General features: G+C 45.7%; 1 protein-coding gene across 1 annotated transcript in view; it reads right to left on the bottom strand.

The window, feature by feature from the left end:
• Window positions 1–735: 735 nt before the first annotated feature.
• Window positions 736–17,402, bottom strand: part of LOC8034602 (mediator of RNA polymerase II transcription subunit 1) — a gene marked incomplete at its 5' end in the record, with an annotated part of 80,715 nt that continues 64,048 nt past the window's right edge. Inside the window, 3 exons of the mRNA XM_040207998.3 lie at window positions 736–5,869; window positions 7,139–7,473; window positions 16,467–16,802. Of these exons, the coding sequence (XP_040063932.3) occupies window positions 5,784–5,869; window positions 7,139–7,473; window positions 16,467–16,802 (757 nt within the window). The remainder of the gene's footprint in view (window positions 5,870–7,138; window positions 7,474–16,466; window positions 16,803–17,402) is intronic.

The following is a 17,402-nucleotide window of genomic DNA, read 5'->3' as shown; positions in this document are numbered from 1 at the left end:
GAGGAGCGGCCTTAGAACAGTCATCTTCGATTTCTCGGATCAAAAAGAAACAAGAGACTACGGTTTGTTGTCCCCACAGCTGAAGCGTACCGCTAGAGGCGCTTTGGTTACACGAGGAGCGGCCTTCGAACAGTCATCTTCGATTTCTCGCATCAAAAAGAAACAGGAGACTACGGTTCGTTGTCCCCACAGCTGAATTAAGCGTACCGCTAGAGGCGTGACTGTTCGATCACCTCCCCATCAATTTACTCGCATCTCCTGCACTGCGCAGAAAAGAATGGGGCGGTGTACTTAGGTGTCGTATCTCAATAAACAAATTGGAGGAAGTACACAGCCCTACACTGTTTTGCATTGGTGCAGGAGGTGCAAGTAAATCGGACGAGCCTACTGTTTCTTTAGGCAGCTTGCTCGACCTGCAAGTTTTTTTAAACGTTACGTTGCCTCACTAAAAAACACGGGTAAATTTGAATGCCGATTTCGCCACCACCTCCATTTGCCATTTTCTCAATAGCTATTCATGGTAAAAACGCCTATCGGAGATGTCTAGGCAACCTCATTTAATCAGTAGGGCTCATTCGTCCGCATATTTTGACTATTTACTGCCTCGGAACCCCCGACAACGAAAATGCTGAGATGTCTAATGGCTCTCCAGGCAGGCTACCTTTAGTAAGACGTTGGCACAATTTCCGACTAAATTCTTCTCGGCAGAAATGACGAGGACAATAGAAGCATTACGACGTTTCTCTTTTTTTTTTATTATCATTGTATCATCACGTCTCACAATCAAAAGTGGCGATAAATAACCTCTCTCACTCGTCTCTCATTTCAGCACCAAACAATGACAAGCAAACCTACACACGCACAAAAAAAAAAAAAAGGCGAGACACTGCCTTGAAACAAATTCATCGTCGTCGTCATACACACAACTGTACACAGGTTTGTGCGCATTTCTCCTCAAGAGGCGGCAAGCCATTCCACCAACCAACGTCGATATCACAAACTATATCTGCGACAGCACCACCCCAAACACCTTGCAAGGAGAGCGACAAAGCTCTCTCTCCTCGAATAGGTGCCCCATACAAAACTCGCTCTACTCGTGACCATCCTACTCGTCAACAGGACGACCAACCCCTTGCGGCGTGAACACGCCAGACATGCACACCTTTTTTTTTGTTCTTAGAAAACGCAGCGCAGTTTGTCTCGGCAAACCACGCGACGGGACGACCACGACACGACGCACTCGATTCTCATGGATACTGTTCCTTTGATCTTGTCGACCCTAGCGGCAGAGGTGGGAAACTAAGGCGGGAAGAAGACGGACCGACGACGTGTGCGTCACTTGTTATTTAAATCGCCCAAAAGAGCAGTTCAATGTACTGAACTGCACCAAGCCTAGCTTAAAAAAATCCTTAAAAACTGAAGAAAAAAAATCGAAACAATGTGAATTTGGAGTTTACAACAGAGATAATGCTTTCCCAGACGACACCAACCACCCAAAAGAGAGCTGGTCGTGACTGGCAAGTAATGCAAACAGGAATGCATTGTATACCTAAAGCTGTAAGTCACTAAGAAAACTAATCCAAGTGCTTCAATTTCCCACCTCGGCCCTCGCACGGCGTAACTCGGGCTCAACCAGGCTTATAGTAGCTTTTGTTTGAACAGTCGTAGTAGTCACTCCTACTATACAATTACATCTAAAATGTGCATAACTTTGAGAGTGCATGTACACCGTAATTTGTGTAGGTGAGGTCAGTGACTAAGGGAGATGTCCCGCCTAATGTTTTTCCCGTTCCTCGCAAAAGGGGCAGCGAAAAGTGGGCAAGCCTTCCTCGGAAAACCAAGAGCAACTTCAAAACTAGACCTTGAAAACATTACGAGCAACACTGCCTAGTACGAGCTCTTTCCGTCGGCAGGGCCGTTTATCGGACATGTCCACGAAACGCAAACATAAATGCAACGCGACAGTAGCAGAAAACGGTGCAAGGCATGAACCGATCGTTTGTTAAGAGTACAGTTGTTCACGAGCGTGACACAAAGGAAGCTGGAACACCGCTTTTCAACTAAAAGTGGCATTTGAAAGGATACCCTACGTTGCCACACTTGAAACAGCTTTTTTTTTTCTTTTAAGAGGAGGAGGAGGGGGGGGGGGGGGGCTGAATTTTACTTAGGAGTACCAAAAGCACTAACTATACTCACTGACAGGAAGAGAGGGGCAGGGAGAAGTTTCAGTTTTTCCTCCTCCAGAAGAAGCTTTCTACCTTCGATAACGTTTCAGCATCTCGAGCCACAAGCGTGCATGCGCGGCCAAAGCACAGAGGAAGGCAACGAGCGCACGCTGGAGGCCAGGCATTTGAAAGAGACACACTACCATTCCCATCTGGTCAGTGACTACAGTAGTACAACATAACATATCTGTCATGCTCATCCAATTAAACCAGTTCAGTCTTAGACTTGCCGTGAAAATTTTGGTGCACTCCTATTATTACAAAACCTTGCCAGAAAGTTCCATGAAAAAGCAAACCGACTGCTTTATGAAAAACTACAAGTTGTATGATCTGTAATGATAATTAGTGTGGTAGTAATATTTAATGGTACTAAAGAACCTGATAAAAAAAAACAACTCGATATTACAAAAAGCCTGTCATTTGCTTCACCTTTTTAATGCTCCAACTTCATTGATGACATAACTGAAAATTACTCATTGTCGTTCGGACAAAACTGTCCCAAAAGCAACCATAGTGCATGTCTTGCCCTGGTTTGAGTTACACACAACAAGATTTATCACATGTCACAAGTCAAATGAGATGAAGCACAGTTTAGTTTTCTTTCTCTTCTTTAACCAAGTCCCGAGCCGTAACATGTCACAATGTATCTTGTTCGAAACTGCACCTAAAACGGTTACATGAAACGGAAATAACTTAGAAGAAACAATTGTAAAACAGCTACGTAAAATATCCTTGATCTTGCGTTTCAAGGCAGCCTTTGATAATCAGGCATGTCCCCTATCACACACAAAGTGTTGCTCAGTTCAAATTGTTCAATAAACAAACTAGGTTCAATGAGACAAAGGCTATGCTAAAACCTTAAATTTGATCGTCGAGAAAGAACAGTGAAAAACAGAAAAGTGGGGAGTGCAATAAGACAAAAACGAGCATTTAGTCATGTCACAATTTTTCAACGAGCAAATTACTTTGCACATCACAAGCCCAATGCCCAGCTTACCAAACATTACAACAGCACATCCAGGGGTTTTATCAAACTGCATAGAAAGGTTGTGGTGTAGAAACATTTTTGATTCTACTGCAAAAAAATGGTAGCAAGAAATTGTACAGGAACACAATATGTTTCTCTCTTGTTTTGACAAATACCAATATGCCACACTTCTATGCATAGCATAGGTAACCAATAGATAGCAAGTTATATATTTGTTTTTAGCTTAAAAGAATCTGAGGTGTTTCCTAATTATGTTTCTTGAAAGTCAGATTAAGCCATATCGAAACAGAGTTTCATAAAACTGCATAGCTTTTTCTCCCTGAGGTCCGGTAGTGGAAACTTTCTTTGAACTCTGTCACACATAAAATGTCTGGTCTTCAAGATCATTATCATACATTGTTTTTTGAGTGAAAAATTAACCAGACTAATCGAATATACCGCGATTGTAAAACAGATCACTGCACTTAAAGGATTACCATGAGTAAAAAAATTATTCTTTATATGCTATGCAGTGTGCACAGTCATAAACGAAATGGACCCCACTTCTGCCTATCATGACCATACAAGCACCAAACAACTTTCCTCCATATTCGCACAACATAGTATTATAGTACTAACTTAATGCAACAAATGCGCTGGCCTAATCTTAGAGTGCTCTTTGACCCTTTCTACCCCTGAAGTCTTTGGCTTTAGGAATAAAACATCTAGGGGCCAAATTACTCTGAAATTTTTAATCCCATAATTTCAAAAACTTGCATTGTTTATATTATAAAAAGTACCAATTAACCTTGCCACCACTCATGCCCGGTGCTCCAGAACTACTTCTAAAACTGCTTCTTAAACCACTGTAGTGACAACTGATATTTGATACTGCAGCAAGGCGATGGAAGCTTGCCAAATGGTCAACAATGTTCACTAATTTGCAGGCTTTCCTCACATTTCCCTGCTGCCATAGCATAAGTATGCCAACTGCTCTGATGAAACATCTCTGTTTAGGATAATTGAGGAATATTAAAGCTGACACAACTGGTGCATTGACAGCATGTGAGCAAACTGAAGAACTTTCCCTCTTCACAGCCTGTACAGATTCTAGATGTTTATAAATCACTAATATAATCACAGGGTTTGAGTGCTCAATTAATTTACTTGGTTTGGATGACATAAGCAGCTCAGGGCAGGAACAGCCCATTGTATGAAAAGGAAAAAGGATTAACGGTACGGGAAGCACAGTGAATAGTCAAGTTCTGAAAAAACAGCCAACACTTTAGGATGCCAGAAAAAAAAATTGTGCTCCTGAGATGTGGAACTTTTTTTGTTTTCTGCCTGCGTATCACACAACTTTTACTAGGGACATGTTGCTCATATAAAAAAAATCTTGCTTTAAAATAGTCTACCTCGCTATGTACATATCCCAAACATGCGATGCTAAGAGGAAACTACACTGAAAGAGACAGAGAGAGAGAGAGCAAAAGCAGATGTGTGCTAGTCTTCCTTACAGAGCTTAATGTTACATGTTCATCGCATTACTTTGTGTAACTGTGTATATGTACATACGCATGTTGCCCCCTTACTTTCGGGAAAACAAAATGAAGCCAGCCTCAGTTTAACGACGTAACTCTGCCAAGCGTAACGACTTTGCTCACGTGAACCTTTCCTTCCTAGAGTGGCCCTTCCTGCTTCTCCTTTCCTTTCAAGACACCACAGATACTCATGCTCTTATGTACAAGGGGCAGACCGAAACTCGCTAATCATCCGCTGGTAGCTTCTGACTGGTCACCACTAGCCTACATGTCTGGATGTCGCTCCCGCCTTTAGATGTTTGCTCCTCCAACATACATAACCCAAGAAACTATGTACTCTCCAAAACACACACAGAAAAAGATGCTGCAGGGATGCACAAGTGACACAGGATCCTTATGTAAACAACTTCCCTTCCACACTCTCTTTAAAAAGAAAAAGAAAAAAAAAACATCCAGCATAGAAAATTATTTCTGACACGGATCACAGCAAAGTGCCAGTCTTAAGACACCGATGGCCAGAGTCCTTGCCATAAACTCACCAGACGTCTGCATTCACGCCGCGGGTGATACCGTTCTCGACGAGCGACGTCCGTGATCAACGTCGCAGCCCACACTTTCTTAAGACAGCTGTTCAGTCGCACCACTTTGTGGGGCCTGACAAAAATGAGTTCAGGCCAAAGCACTACCACACAATGGGAAATAAAAAAAAAAAATTTTAAAAAGATGGTACGGCTGTCAGTCACAATGGTTGCTGGTGCGAGACGAACGGCTCCGTGCGTGTCAAGTTCGAGCTTGTGTCCGGTCGGCTCTTGGTTCAGAAATGTGCGAAGTTCTACACACAAAAATAAACAATGACGAAAGCTTGCTGCGAGAGCACACACAAACACGTGGAGTTGCAGTCTTAGGCCAAGTATGGGCTTCAGGTTCGGATGACTCCTACAGCTCTAGTAGAGCTGGGGCAGCGACTCTGGGAGCAGCCCACCGACGCTGCTGTTATTGCTTCGAAGCGCGAGTTGTCCTCTTGCTTCTCCTCCTCCGCAACCCCCTTTGTCAGTCTTGCATCTTCTCTTTTTGACTCAACGCAATGTCGGCCAGGGTTGCCAGGCCGCTGGGAAGGTCTTCTTCTCGAACAGCCCCTGTGGATGTGCCCAAAAAGACCGTCCAGGGAGTGAGTTTCAATTGGCGTCAGGTACGCCAGAAACTGTTTGAAGCTTGGCGCCAACGAGGTAACGTCAAGGCAAAGAAAGGACGGAGAGAAGCAACTATGATTTATGCAAGTCTCTGTACTCTTCTTTCTTCTTATGTGTGCTTTATATAAATTCTCCCTCCCTCCCTTCTCGTCCCCCTCCGCTCCTCCCTCCCCCTCCTCCTCCTCCCTCCTTCCCTTCCCCTTCCCTTCCCCCCCCTCCCCCCTCGCCCCCCCCCCCTCCCAAGTGTTAGGGTGCTAACATCACCTGCTAGGCTCTCTTTATTCCTTCTTGTAAGATGGACCTGTCTAAATTCCAATTGAACTACAAGCTGCAAATGGCTTTCTATGTGTGAACAACATCTGCCTGCATTCTCTTCAAAAAGTCTTTACAAAAGTAAATGCCACATACAAAAAAAACTATTGGTTACTCATTAGCAAAAAATTTGAATTTCATGGCCCTGATTTGTTGTCGTATATCTCATAATAGATGCAGCAAAGCGGCTCACTTGTAAAGTTAGTTTTATCAAAAAAATGTTTTCACTGCATCAGAGGGTTTGTAGCAGTATTACAAACATATACGACGAAGAAGCTTGACGGTATGTCCACTTCCTTATAAATAGTGTGTCGTTCGGATGTAGACACGTGATAAAAACCACGTCCTTGACCAACATGTGCAGCGACTTTCGCGTGCTGCTGGATCTGAAATCACTCGCCCCAATGGACCCACCTCAAGTTGCTTCGTCGCACATAGTTCAAACTTGCTTTGCTGTTATTCGTATCTTCAATATACTACCGTAAAATACCGGGCAAGTGCCCACTCAAACTTTGGAGGTAATCGCAAAAAAATTCTCCGGTCATCAATTTTACATATAAATGTACTGTGTGTATTTTCTCAGATCCTATAAATTTCAGAAGAGGCGCTCAGTGTGGTGTGGGCGGATGCACGGTATTCTACGGTATACTGGTCTTCACCATTTTCTCAGTGTTTTTATCCCGTTAGAATTGAGGGTGCTTAGAATGTCATAAAAAGAGGTAATTTCTACAGCTACCTCCATAGCTTCTCAGTGGATGAAAACTTACGTTACAAAGGACACTAAAGTAATTCCATAAGAAGGAATGTGCGCAGATACAAGAAAATGTGCAAAAACCCTCTTCCACACAGTGAACTGTTTCCCACAGCTGTCTGTCAGTCATAGGTGTCCAGGGATCCACTGACCTTTTCCTTTCTTTCTCTTGTCCTTCTTGGGACTGGTGCGCTCTCCCTCTCCTGCTTCTTCCTCCTCTCCACTGTGCCAATCCCTCACCCCGTTCTCTTCCGTGGACTCCGAGCCGGCTCCCTGGTCCGATTCCGTGCCAGAGTCCTCGATTTTGGAGCCTGCAAGGGAAAAATGCTGGGCCGTGCTGACCGCTCCCTTTTTTGCACCAGTCTCAAACCTACCTTGCTTGCCACTAGAGGATCCGGAATCGCGCCTAAGCTCTTTTCTTCGTCGACTGAGGACCTCGATGTCGCACCTGGGAAGGGCTGCGAGGTGTTCGTCAAGGTCGAAGTCCCTGCACACGAGAGAGGAGTAGAAATTGACTTCTGTGCCAAACTGTATACCAAATTTACTCGCTTAAAAAACCGTTGGTCATAAAAATTTCGGACTTTCGCCCTCAATAATGCCTGCGACCTCGATTTCAATGCCACAAGCAAATGCGGTTCACTCATTCCTGCGCTATTTTGAACAAAATACGACCAGTATACCCTGCTTGCAGGCTAAAAAAAAAGCCTGACAAGCTCTCCCCCGAACTCCTCCACTCTTTCCGCTTTACCAGTGCGAATGCCGGAGTGGAGGTGGGACAAGGAAGGGACTCGCCTCCTTAGGGGAGGGACTCGAAGGAGGAGCTAGTCCTGCTTATCTTAACCCGCAATAGGGCGGAAACATGCTCCAGGGAAAATCTTTCTTTTTAATAGTTGGAATAGCTTAATGAAAACTTTTCACAGTTTATAGGACTTGATTTCCTCTCTAAATCTTGCGTTAGTTTCAATGCAGCTACTTTTGCCGATGTTCTGCACGCACTACATGCATAAAACAAATTGTTTTATGCATGTAGTGCGAAAGCAAGCATGAAAGAGCATAGTAAAATAGGCCAATTTGTTCGTTGGGAACTACTGAGTGCAAGTAACAACAAGAATAATGTGTGTGAAATCTCACCAAACTTCTATGACTATAGTGACATATATTGTAACAGAACCTTGACAGGTGCATTCTACACACCTCAGAGCATATGCATGCCAAATTTGGTTGGGATGGGACTACATGAAGTACAAAAAGTACAAAAAGCTACAAAAGGAGAAAAACACTAGGGCTGGGCGTCGATTAAAAGTTTTTTCCCGATTAATTGCCCTTTCATCGATTCACTAATCAATTAATTGGTTTTAACGATGTTCAAAGAGCTTAGATTCGGAACATTCCCCGAAAATACAAAATTTGTACAAGAAATATGAATTTATTATAATCAATATGAAAAAAATAAATGTTCTATACGAAATAAATAAAGTAAAGACTGTAGAGTGGCCCGCTTGCCATCAGTTTGCACCACGGTCGACTAGTCGCTCTTGCAACACTAGTCTTTTGAGGATGACAGAGGGCGCAAGTTTCCGAACGTCGGCTGTGATGCACAGCATTACGGTCACCCTTTGCTTGTCATAGCCAGTCGTACGCACTTTTACCTCTCGGGCGCCTATTTCGTTCTCGGTGCATGTCCTTGGCATGTCGATGTACACAGGGGTCTCATGGGCATTGCCGATCTGCCCGAGTCCATAGCGAGATTCGCGACGCAGCTTCATCACAAAACGTTGGAAGGTGACAAGTTTGTCCTCGAAGTCCACCGGTAGCTTCTGGCAGATAGTGGTGCGGCGCCTCAAAGAGAAACCGTTCCTCTTCATCGTCCGCTCCACCCAGCCTCGGCTTGCGCGGAACGCCGCACCCCGAACTGTTCGGCAGTGCCGTGATTTCCGTTGCCTTCCACGTAAGAAATAACCGTTCTCTTGAATTTCATCGTGTATGAAGTTTTCTTCGCACTTATGAAGGACGGCTTCCACAAACCACGTGCACACAGTGAATGGAATACGATAGCGAGGCCAACGCGGACGAATAGGCTTAACAGACCAAACAACTAACTGCAACAAGCACAAGGAGACCAAACAGACAAAACATCTACGATAGAGAGTACGGCAACGCACCCTCTTTTGCAACCCGCACGGATGCGAAAGTGGAAAATGGCGGTGTGTGCTGCCATCTATTAACTGACATTGAAACCAAGCGCCGACGGCCGTTCGCGACTCCGGCGCTCGGCGATACCAGCGTCTCCGATCTCAAATTTCTTGTTGGGAGGGAGGTGCTTACATTCGCATGCAAACTTTTTTTCAGGTGTTTATGTTTGCAAGTGGGGAGGGGGGTGCTTACAATCGGGGGGGGGGGGGGGGTGTTTAGAATCGCGAAAATATGGTATTTTTATCTATAACATTAAGAAATTTGAAATTAATATATTTGTCTGCCTTTGCTGAATGTGTGATAAAAGGTGCAACATACAACTTGGATTATGAAGCAGTCTCAATGTGTAGTTAAGAACTCAGACACTCACACTCACTGATTTTTATGTCAGCTGCATGCGGCAAAGAGGTTGTTTGATATTCTGCAGCAAGAGCAGCCTTCTTTGATTGTTCACAATAGTCTCTGCTGCGCAAAACGGACACTCAAGCAGCATTGAAGTGGCCCAGACACGTGTAACCCTCTGCACTTCTCTGGAGTTACAAATCTCGCAAATAGTTTACCTTATTCCAAAAATTTTACCTAAAGTTTGCCCTCATGCAGGTGTACTCGCTCGTCCACATTTGCGTGGTGGACACATTTAATTTTTATTTCACTGTGGTTTGTCAAAAATTTACCATTAAGCGGTTAGAAAACTTTAATTGTGATTAAAGCAATAATTGATAAATTGGTAGGTTAATCTATCCATTGCCCAGCCCTAAAAAACATGTTTGAATGTTATTATGGACATGCTCTAGTAAAAGAATGGCCTAGATGACATGAAATTTGACCACAATGCATGCCAGGCCTCTGCATCATGGCACAGAACTTTAAAAATGTCTCACGCCATATGTGGCTCCTTCACAGTCCATGCGAGCAGTGTCCTGAACACGAGCCCACTTCAACATTCGGCAGTGATGGGATTTTGCTTCAGCAGTCCTTTTGGTGGACATGCTGGCAATGTGCTTCTTGTCGCACTTATCTCTGAGCGTGATGACTTCCTGAGACTGGAGAATGCCAAGCTCCTGTAGCACCTGCTCAAAGCCCGTGTGACCCTTATTGAACCATAAGGTTGCAATGGAAGTGGCCATCTCCACGACAGCGCACAAACCTCGTCTTGGGGCACAGCATTCAGATTTTGCTGTTGAGTGACTCAGCAGCACTCTGAGTCTTCCCTTGTACAGTGTAGACAACATATAACGTATGTCGCGGGAGTCGCGAAAATCCACACGATAAGCGGTACCGCGCTATAACCAAAACATCAATTTTTCAGGCCAAAATGCATGCCATAAGACAACATCGCCGTACGAGTAGGTGGATCTTCCCTTCTAGTACGTGCTGGGTTATCATAGCGACACACAAAGAAAATTCACAGTCAAGGATAGCGCTTCTACGCGGAACGATGAGCTTCTACCACGCCGTCTACGTCGACAATTACAACCGATGCCATGTTTGTGCATAGATGAAGCCGGCCCGCGACCGGCATGCAACGTGAGCGAACACTTCTCCTTGACCTGCGATTGGTCTGTCGTTGCGGTTGTTTTCGAACGCAGCGCAGGGACGCACGCACGTGAACAACACGTGCGTGCATCCCTCCGTCATTATGGCAACTGAAGCCTCTCTCTTCGCTTCTCCCCGCTTCTTCGGGCAACCTCCTTGCCCTACGAGTGCCGCTTGCGCCGTTATCTTGTGTCACACAGGGAAGCGTGCACTCTGCGTCGGTCAGTCGGCGCGGTCGCCAGGCTGTTCCGAAAACTGCACTATAACCGGTATTTCCCTTCGCGCGCCTGCATTTTAAGCGGTATGTAATTACATGGAGTTCTATGGGAGGCGAACCGGTGGTTTAAAAAAGCCACGTTATACCCGGTCCTGCACTATAAGCGGTTACGTTGTAAGTGGTCTATACTGTATGCAGTGGGACAGCAGTTTTTCCTTCGTCAACCTTCTGTAGATGGGCAGTATGGTTTTGGCCCGAGCATATGCGAGAATCGAAGTGTGTGGCGGTGCTGGTTCACCCAGGGCTTGTGCTCTCTTGTGCCTGCACCAGGAAGGTTCCCCGTCTGAACAGAACTTGTGGCTGCTGGCAAGATCAGTGAAGCAGGCGTGAAAGTATGATGCCCCGATAGTACAACACATTCCCCAGACACTTCCTCTGTTACTGGTGATCGCACTTTGGAAGTAGTTCTGCAGCTTCTGGATGGTTCCATCCTTGAGCTTTTGTCCATGTGGTAGTGGCGGCACCCTGAGCTTCCAGAGTCCAGTACCCAGTCGCTTTGCCACGTGCGGGTCACATCATCTAGAAATAGGTGGATTACCTGTCTCATCCTCCAAGAGTGGATACGAAGGGTCTGGGGCTGAACGTCAACAACGTGAGAAGGCTCCTCATGCTGGACCAGGCGCTGATTAGCAAAAAACTGAGGCTGCCCGAGAAGCTCTACGCCAGGGACAGAGACGCAGCCCTGGTACCAGGCGGCTGCACCTCACTACTGCAACCCGCCGATGTGTCGTGGATGAAACCGTTCAAAGATGCGTTGCGTGAGCGTTGGACAGTGTTCTTCAGAGCGGGCGAGCTGACCCCCAAGGGAAATCCAAAGAGGCCGTCTAGGCAGAACGTCATAGACTTTGTGGCAGAGGCGTAGGCACCCCTCTCCGAGGACACGGTGTGGCAGTCCTTCAAGAGGTGTGGCATTTCAACGAGCCTCGACGGAACGGACAACGGTGAACCCAATGACTGTTTGGCGTCGGTGGACGATGCGTCAGAGGCGGGACCTGGGGAAGACGAGAGCCTGGTGGACATGGCCTTGGACTTGATTTTTGACAGCGGCAGTGATGTTTCCTTCAACGGATTTAGCAACGAGCATTAGCGAAAGTAAACGCACAAGGAAATCTGCCTTTTCCCGTATTTTTCGTGGTTTTTGGAGTTCACTACCGAAACATGGCCCACCCCACTTTTTGCTACAATTATCTCTAGCAAAAGAGTGGGCACCCTTTCTGGATTTTATGGTACGTGTTTCAAAGTTGGTCTATACTGTGGTCTATCTAAAGGTGTGGACAAAAATATTTGTTTTTCAATATTGCTCACTACCAGCATCATCCAGAACATTTGTTGCAATCACATTTGGCAGTCAGCAAGTTGTGTTTGCCCTTGATGCCCCTTTGGGTTAGGGGCAAGGTGTACCCATACCTCCAATATGAAGACGAGCATTCAATTTGTTTCTTTTAAACAATATGAATTATAAATGCAAGAACTATCAACAGAAGATGAATTTAGATTTGTATTGTTTTATTAATCCACTTGGAATCATATTTGTTGGGATCAAAGTATGTATCATTTTAACGGGAATAGGGATGAATGAAATGATCAAAAAGCGCCAACCCTTTTTTTTCTTCTACTAGAATATGTGGGCTATTGTCCCAAAAAATTGCCATTTAGGTTTAGGTTCTCCTAACAGCCTCGTTCAAGCAGAAACTTTTTTTTTCTTTTCACAATCTCGTTTTTTGTGAGAGGTAGGGTGGCTTGCAGACTCTGGCATTGGACTAGAGCTTACAAGAAGTGAACCATTAACTTTGCATCTGTCTGGAAGGGACGTCGCAGTTTCGCCGTCGAGGGTTTGGGATGCAACGTCGGGATAGCCTATAGCGACACCGTTTTGGGAATGAAAACACAGTGGGAGAGACCGAGCTGGCCAGGACTCCACTGGTCGTCATCGTTTCGACATTGAGTATGAATTTTTTTGTTTCTGTCCGACAGATAGCCCTAGTTCGTCGTGTGACCCGAGTGGCATAAGGCCTCTAGAGGAGTGTTTGCCTTTTGGCATTTAGCTCTTCCCCTTTTTAGAGTGTGCTTGAGTGTCTGTGCATGGGTGTCGTGTTCCGGTGGCCCGCCCAGCAACGATGTCAACGACTTCGGACTGTGTCATGTCTGCATCGCCCATTGGTCACCCTACTTAGGACAGCCTTCATTCAAAATATTGTGTCTCTTGCGTCGGTGTTCACATCAGCAAACCCTGTTATGAGGGCATAGCCTTGAGCAGTGATTCTCAACAACTGATATTTCGCAGAGCCCTTGTGGATTGGCGGAGAAGATGGAGAGCACTGTTCATGGTGAGGGGAAGGGAAAGGGATAGGGATAGGATAATTATTATAATGACTTATTAAATGAATATAACTAAAGACAAGTGTGAAGTATACTTCTCTTATTGATATACACACGAGAGAACTCCCTCGAAAATTGGAACGTTTCATCTCAATCTAAAGGGAATACAACTTTCATTGCCGGGCTTGACTGATGAGGCGGGGCTTCACGGTCCCCTAAAATGCCTTTGCGGACCTTTTGGGTTTGCGGGCCCCCATTTTAGAAACCACTGGCCCCGAGGAATGTTTCTTGGGGCAGTGCAGAGAGACTGTTTGTTTGTTTTTTAGTGTGTTGGTTATAGTCTTGGTCCACACAGCAGTCAGTGTTGGTGTGAGAGTTTTTTTAGTACCCGAATAGCTGCAATATTTTTAATCTCAGATTTGTACATTACCTTCGCAGATGATAGCGTTCCATTGCGTTGCACCTCTACCAGCCAAGGAAATTTTTGTGTCGCTGGCATTGTAAGCAAAAAAAAAACTCCCAGCGAACAACTGAAGGCAACACAGCATACTCCTTTGAAATCAGGTATACGACATACAGCTCAGTATCCGTTTCAATGAAGAGAACCACAAAACAAGCATCAACAAAACAAGTTTTAAAATCACGTGATGGATGATAAGGCACGTGTGAACAATAGGATCACCCTCCCACGTGTTCCGGTGTAAAGATTACGTTTGCAGCTGCTTCGAAAGGGGTTGACGTCATTGAAAGCCCTCGTGTGAAGTGCAAACTGCATAATGGATGATAACGGCACCTGTGAACAATGCCAAGCACGTTCCTTCTCCCCGCATGTGTTTTCGTGCCGGCGTTCTCACGGAAAAAAAGACTTCAGAAGATTGAAGCGAAAAGTACAACCACTACGCATCAGCATACAGCACAACATGCGTTTCAATAAAGAATAAGCACAAAACGAGCATCCTAACCATATAATAAAGGATAAGGAGCTCCTGAAAACAATGTGAAGCACGTAGCGCTCACCGCATACGTTCCCGGTGAAGAAAGAAGAACCTCCCTATACCAAATTTCACCTTACGTCCAAATGCAGCAATTGCTACGAGCTATCTTAGCCAATCCCGTTCTGTGGACGTGGCCCGTGACACGCTTTCCGCGCGTCGCTGTGCCCCCTCTCTAAGGTCATGTGACAAATCGCTTGGCCTGCAATTGGCTTTGATGGCTCGTAACATCTGCTGTGCATAAGATGAAACGGAATATAGCAACAGATTTCACTGTTGCTGCAGCACCGCAATGAATAGGCCACAGATAGTTAGGACTCCCGAGGAGCAGCGTGAATACTAGGAGCGGCAAAGGGAAAAGAAACAGCAATACGACCAGCAGCGGCGTGCTGCGACCGGCGGCGGCATTTCTTATAGTGCAGTAGGCAGTCGTTGCAGATGATACCACAGCTTCGCTGACCAACCCCCTTCACAACGTGGATTGGGGCCCCAACTTTTTTTATTGCTTATTCATTCTCTTTCTTTGTTTCTACCTTTTCGTATAGTCATCTCCACCTGTTGTTTCATCAGGCACGGACCTACCTATCGCCTGTCACTGGTTCAAGCTAGCTCTTTTCATTTTTATTTTCTATGAAAGTTGGCTTTTTATTTTCATTAATTTCTCCCCCCCCCCTCCAAGACAGTGACCTGTTTTCTATCCAAACAGAAACCATGCCACTCCACTTCATATGCAATGAATTTCCAGAATGCATTGTGAACAGTGGAGCAAGCGTGGATCTATTGAAGCAATGAATATGCAATCATAGACTTAAAGGGACCCTGCAACAACTTTTTGACTGGTTTTTAATTTGCACCGATCCTGAGAGCACTGAACTTAGTAACTTAATAAAACTTTTCTTTTCTCATATTTTGCTTTATTTTAAAAGTTATAGGCAAATTAGAATTACAAAAACAAGCAAAAAATAACCTCCTTCATAACGTCGTAGGTCCTGGCTTGAGTGGCCGTGAACTAGAGGAGGGGTAGTGAGCTCATCAAGTGCTCACGGCTGCCGCACTCAGTGTCGACGGCTCAAGAGGGCGCCACTAAAGAACACGTTGGATAGGCTGTATGAAGCGGGCGGCCAGGGCGGCTCGCATTGCATTTGCTGCACAATTAAAGACTAATTCGGCATAACACTTCATTGAACACAAACGACAGCAGATACGGGGTAAATATCAGTTCAGAACAAGAGCCACTTCGCGCTGCCATACCGCCAAATGGCAAAATCGGCAGCCAAGCCTGCGCCAAGAGCCTTCAGAACGCTTGGAACCGGTCGGATTCTCGAGCCAGTATACGACCGCAGCGCCGCCGCGTACATCCGGAAGCTTTCTACGCTCGCCGTTCGTCGCGCCTCATCCCACTAGCCCTTTCTAGTATGCGCCGTTTTTCGCGCCGCTTGGTGGCAGGTATGTCGACGGGTCATTTCTTGTTTCCGTACTTTATAAACTGCATTTGTTTTGTTTTCTGATCTAAAATACTTATCAAAAACTACTTTCATACATAACTGAAATGATTCGCGACACTTATATTTTGTATCTCGACTAAAAAAAAAGATTTTAGCGGTTCTGACGAGTAGTAAGTCGAGGACCAAACACGTCGCATATCACGCGCTTTTGGCAACGCAGGTCGCCCTTGTAGGTGGAGGAGGTTTCCGCGTCGTCCGGTTAAAATATGACGCACTGAGATTTAGTTACTCTCTCCATGCCCGCTGGCTTGCCAGAACCCCAAGAGACGTGGAAACCGCAAAAAAGGTAGACGCTTAAGTATGATTGCAGGGCCCCTTTAAGGATCAATACCACCCAGTTTAGTGTAGAGTAAAATCCACCTATAACGATAGTGAGAAAACCCAAAAATGTGATTGTTATAGTAACCGATTAATTATCCTTGTGTTTGGACTAGAAACTGATCATTTCTGGTCTAGAAACTCTAGAAACTGATTGTTTTATATGATATTGTTATAAGTGGGTTGCACTGTAGTCACTACCGAAGCTGAAAAAATGTTGGGATTTATAATGTTTGTCTGTGAAGCAGACAGCCACTATAAATGTTTGCACCACACCCCACGAGGACCTCTGAACAGAGCGTGGCACACCAGGGATGCCCGGCGACTCGACGTCACTCACCCAGTCTTGAACTTCTTGGGCGTAGCGAGGTCCCTGCTTCCCCCCGGGGAGCAGGGGGCCTCTTCGGGACTGTCGGGTCCGTCGGCGGGGGCGTCGTTGTCTGTGTTGGAGGCCCCGGACTCGCTGCGATGCCTTGGACGCCGGCCGGCCGGGCTGGGCCGGAAGTCGGGGTCCTTGGACGGGTCCGTGTCGCTCTGGAAGCGGTCGTCACGGCACGCAAACTCCCCGTCCTCCGCTCCTCCCTTGCACTTCTTTTTGTTGCTGCGCCGCCGTGTGAAGGAATCCATGCTGCACTTGGGCAGGGCGGCGATCTGAGCGTCCAGGTTGAAGCTCCCACTGCGCAGCAACGAGCGCGTGCCTTCCGTCCAGGTGTTCCGAGAAGTCCGGACAGTATGGCCGACACGCGGATAACGTAGTTTCGAGAGTTCGCGCAAAAATGGACAATAATAGACCAGTAACGAGAAATAGACCCTTTGCTTGCCCTTGCCGCCAACCTTTTTGGTGCTTCAGTTCCCAAATGTCTTTGTAGTAAAAGCAGCTTGAAGAATATGCAAAAGTCTCACTACAACAGCACCTTCACCTTATGCCCCGCATGTATTCCTCTCTTTCCCCTTTATGTGGTGAAAATGAACCTGACCTGTCCAGCAACATATATTTCATTTGAAATTCTGAAAAAATTACAAAATTCAAAGTCACAGCTCTTTTTTCTTTTTTTTAACTTTAATTGGTTTTACAATGATACAGACCATGGTTATAATGAGGCTGTCTTGCTTTGGAAAATGTTTCGGCTGTAAGACCAAGAGGAGTGTGTGGAGCTACGAGTGCTTGCCTACAGACTTAATCCTACTAGTAGTACAGACTAATGCCCTGCCTACAAATGAGCTCGATTTGCCCATGTACACTATAGTTAGGGTTCCACGTTTTCGGTTTCTACTT

Source organism: Ixodes scapularis, unplaced genomic scaffold (assembly GCF_016920785.2).
Source record: "Ixodes scapularis isolate PalLabHiFi unplaced genomic scaffold, ASM1692078v2 PGA_scaffold0__279_contigs__length_252992795, whole genome shotgun sequence".
NCBI lineage: Eukaryota > Metazoa > Arthropoda > Arachnida > Ixodida > Ixodidae > Ixodes > Ixodes scapularis.
The sequence above is the reverse complement of the archived record's forward strand: the minus strand, read 5'-3'. Positions and strand labels throughout refer to the sequence as shown.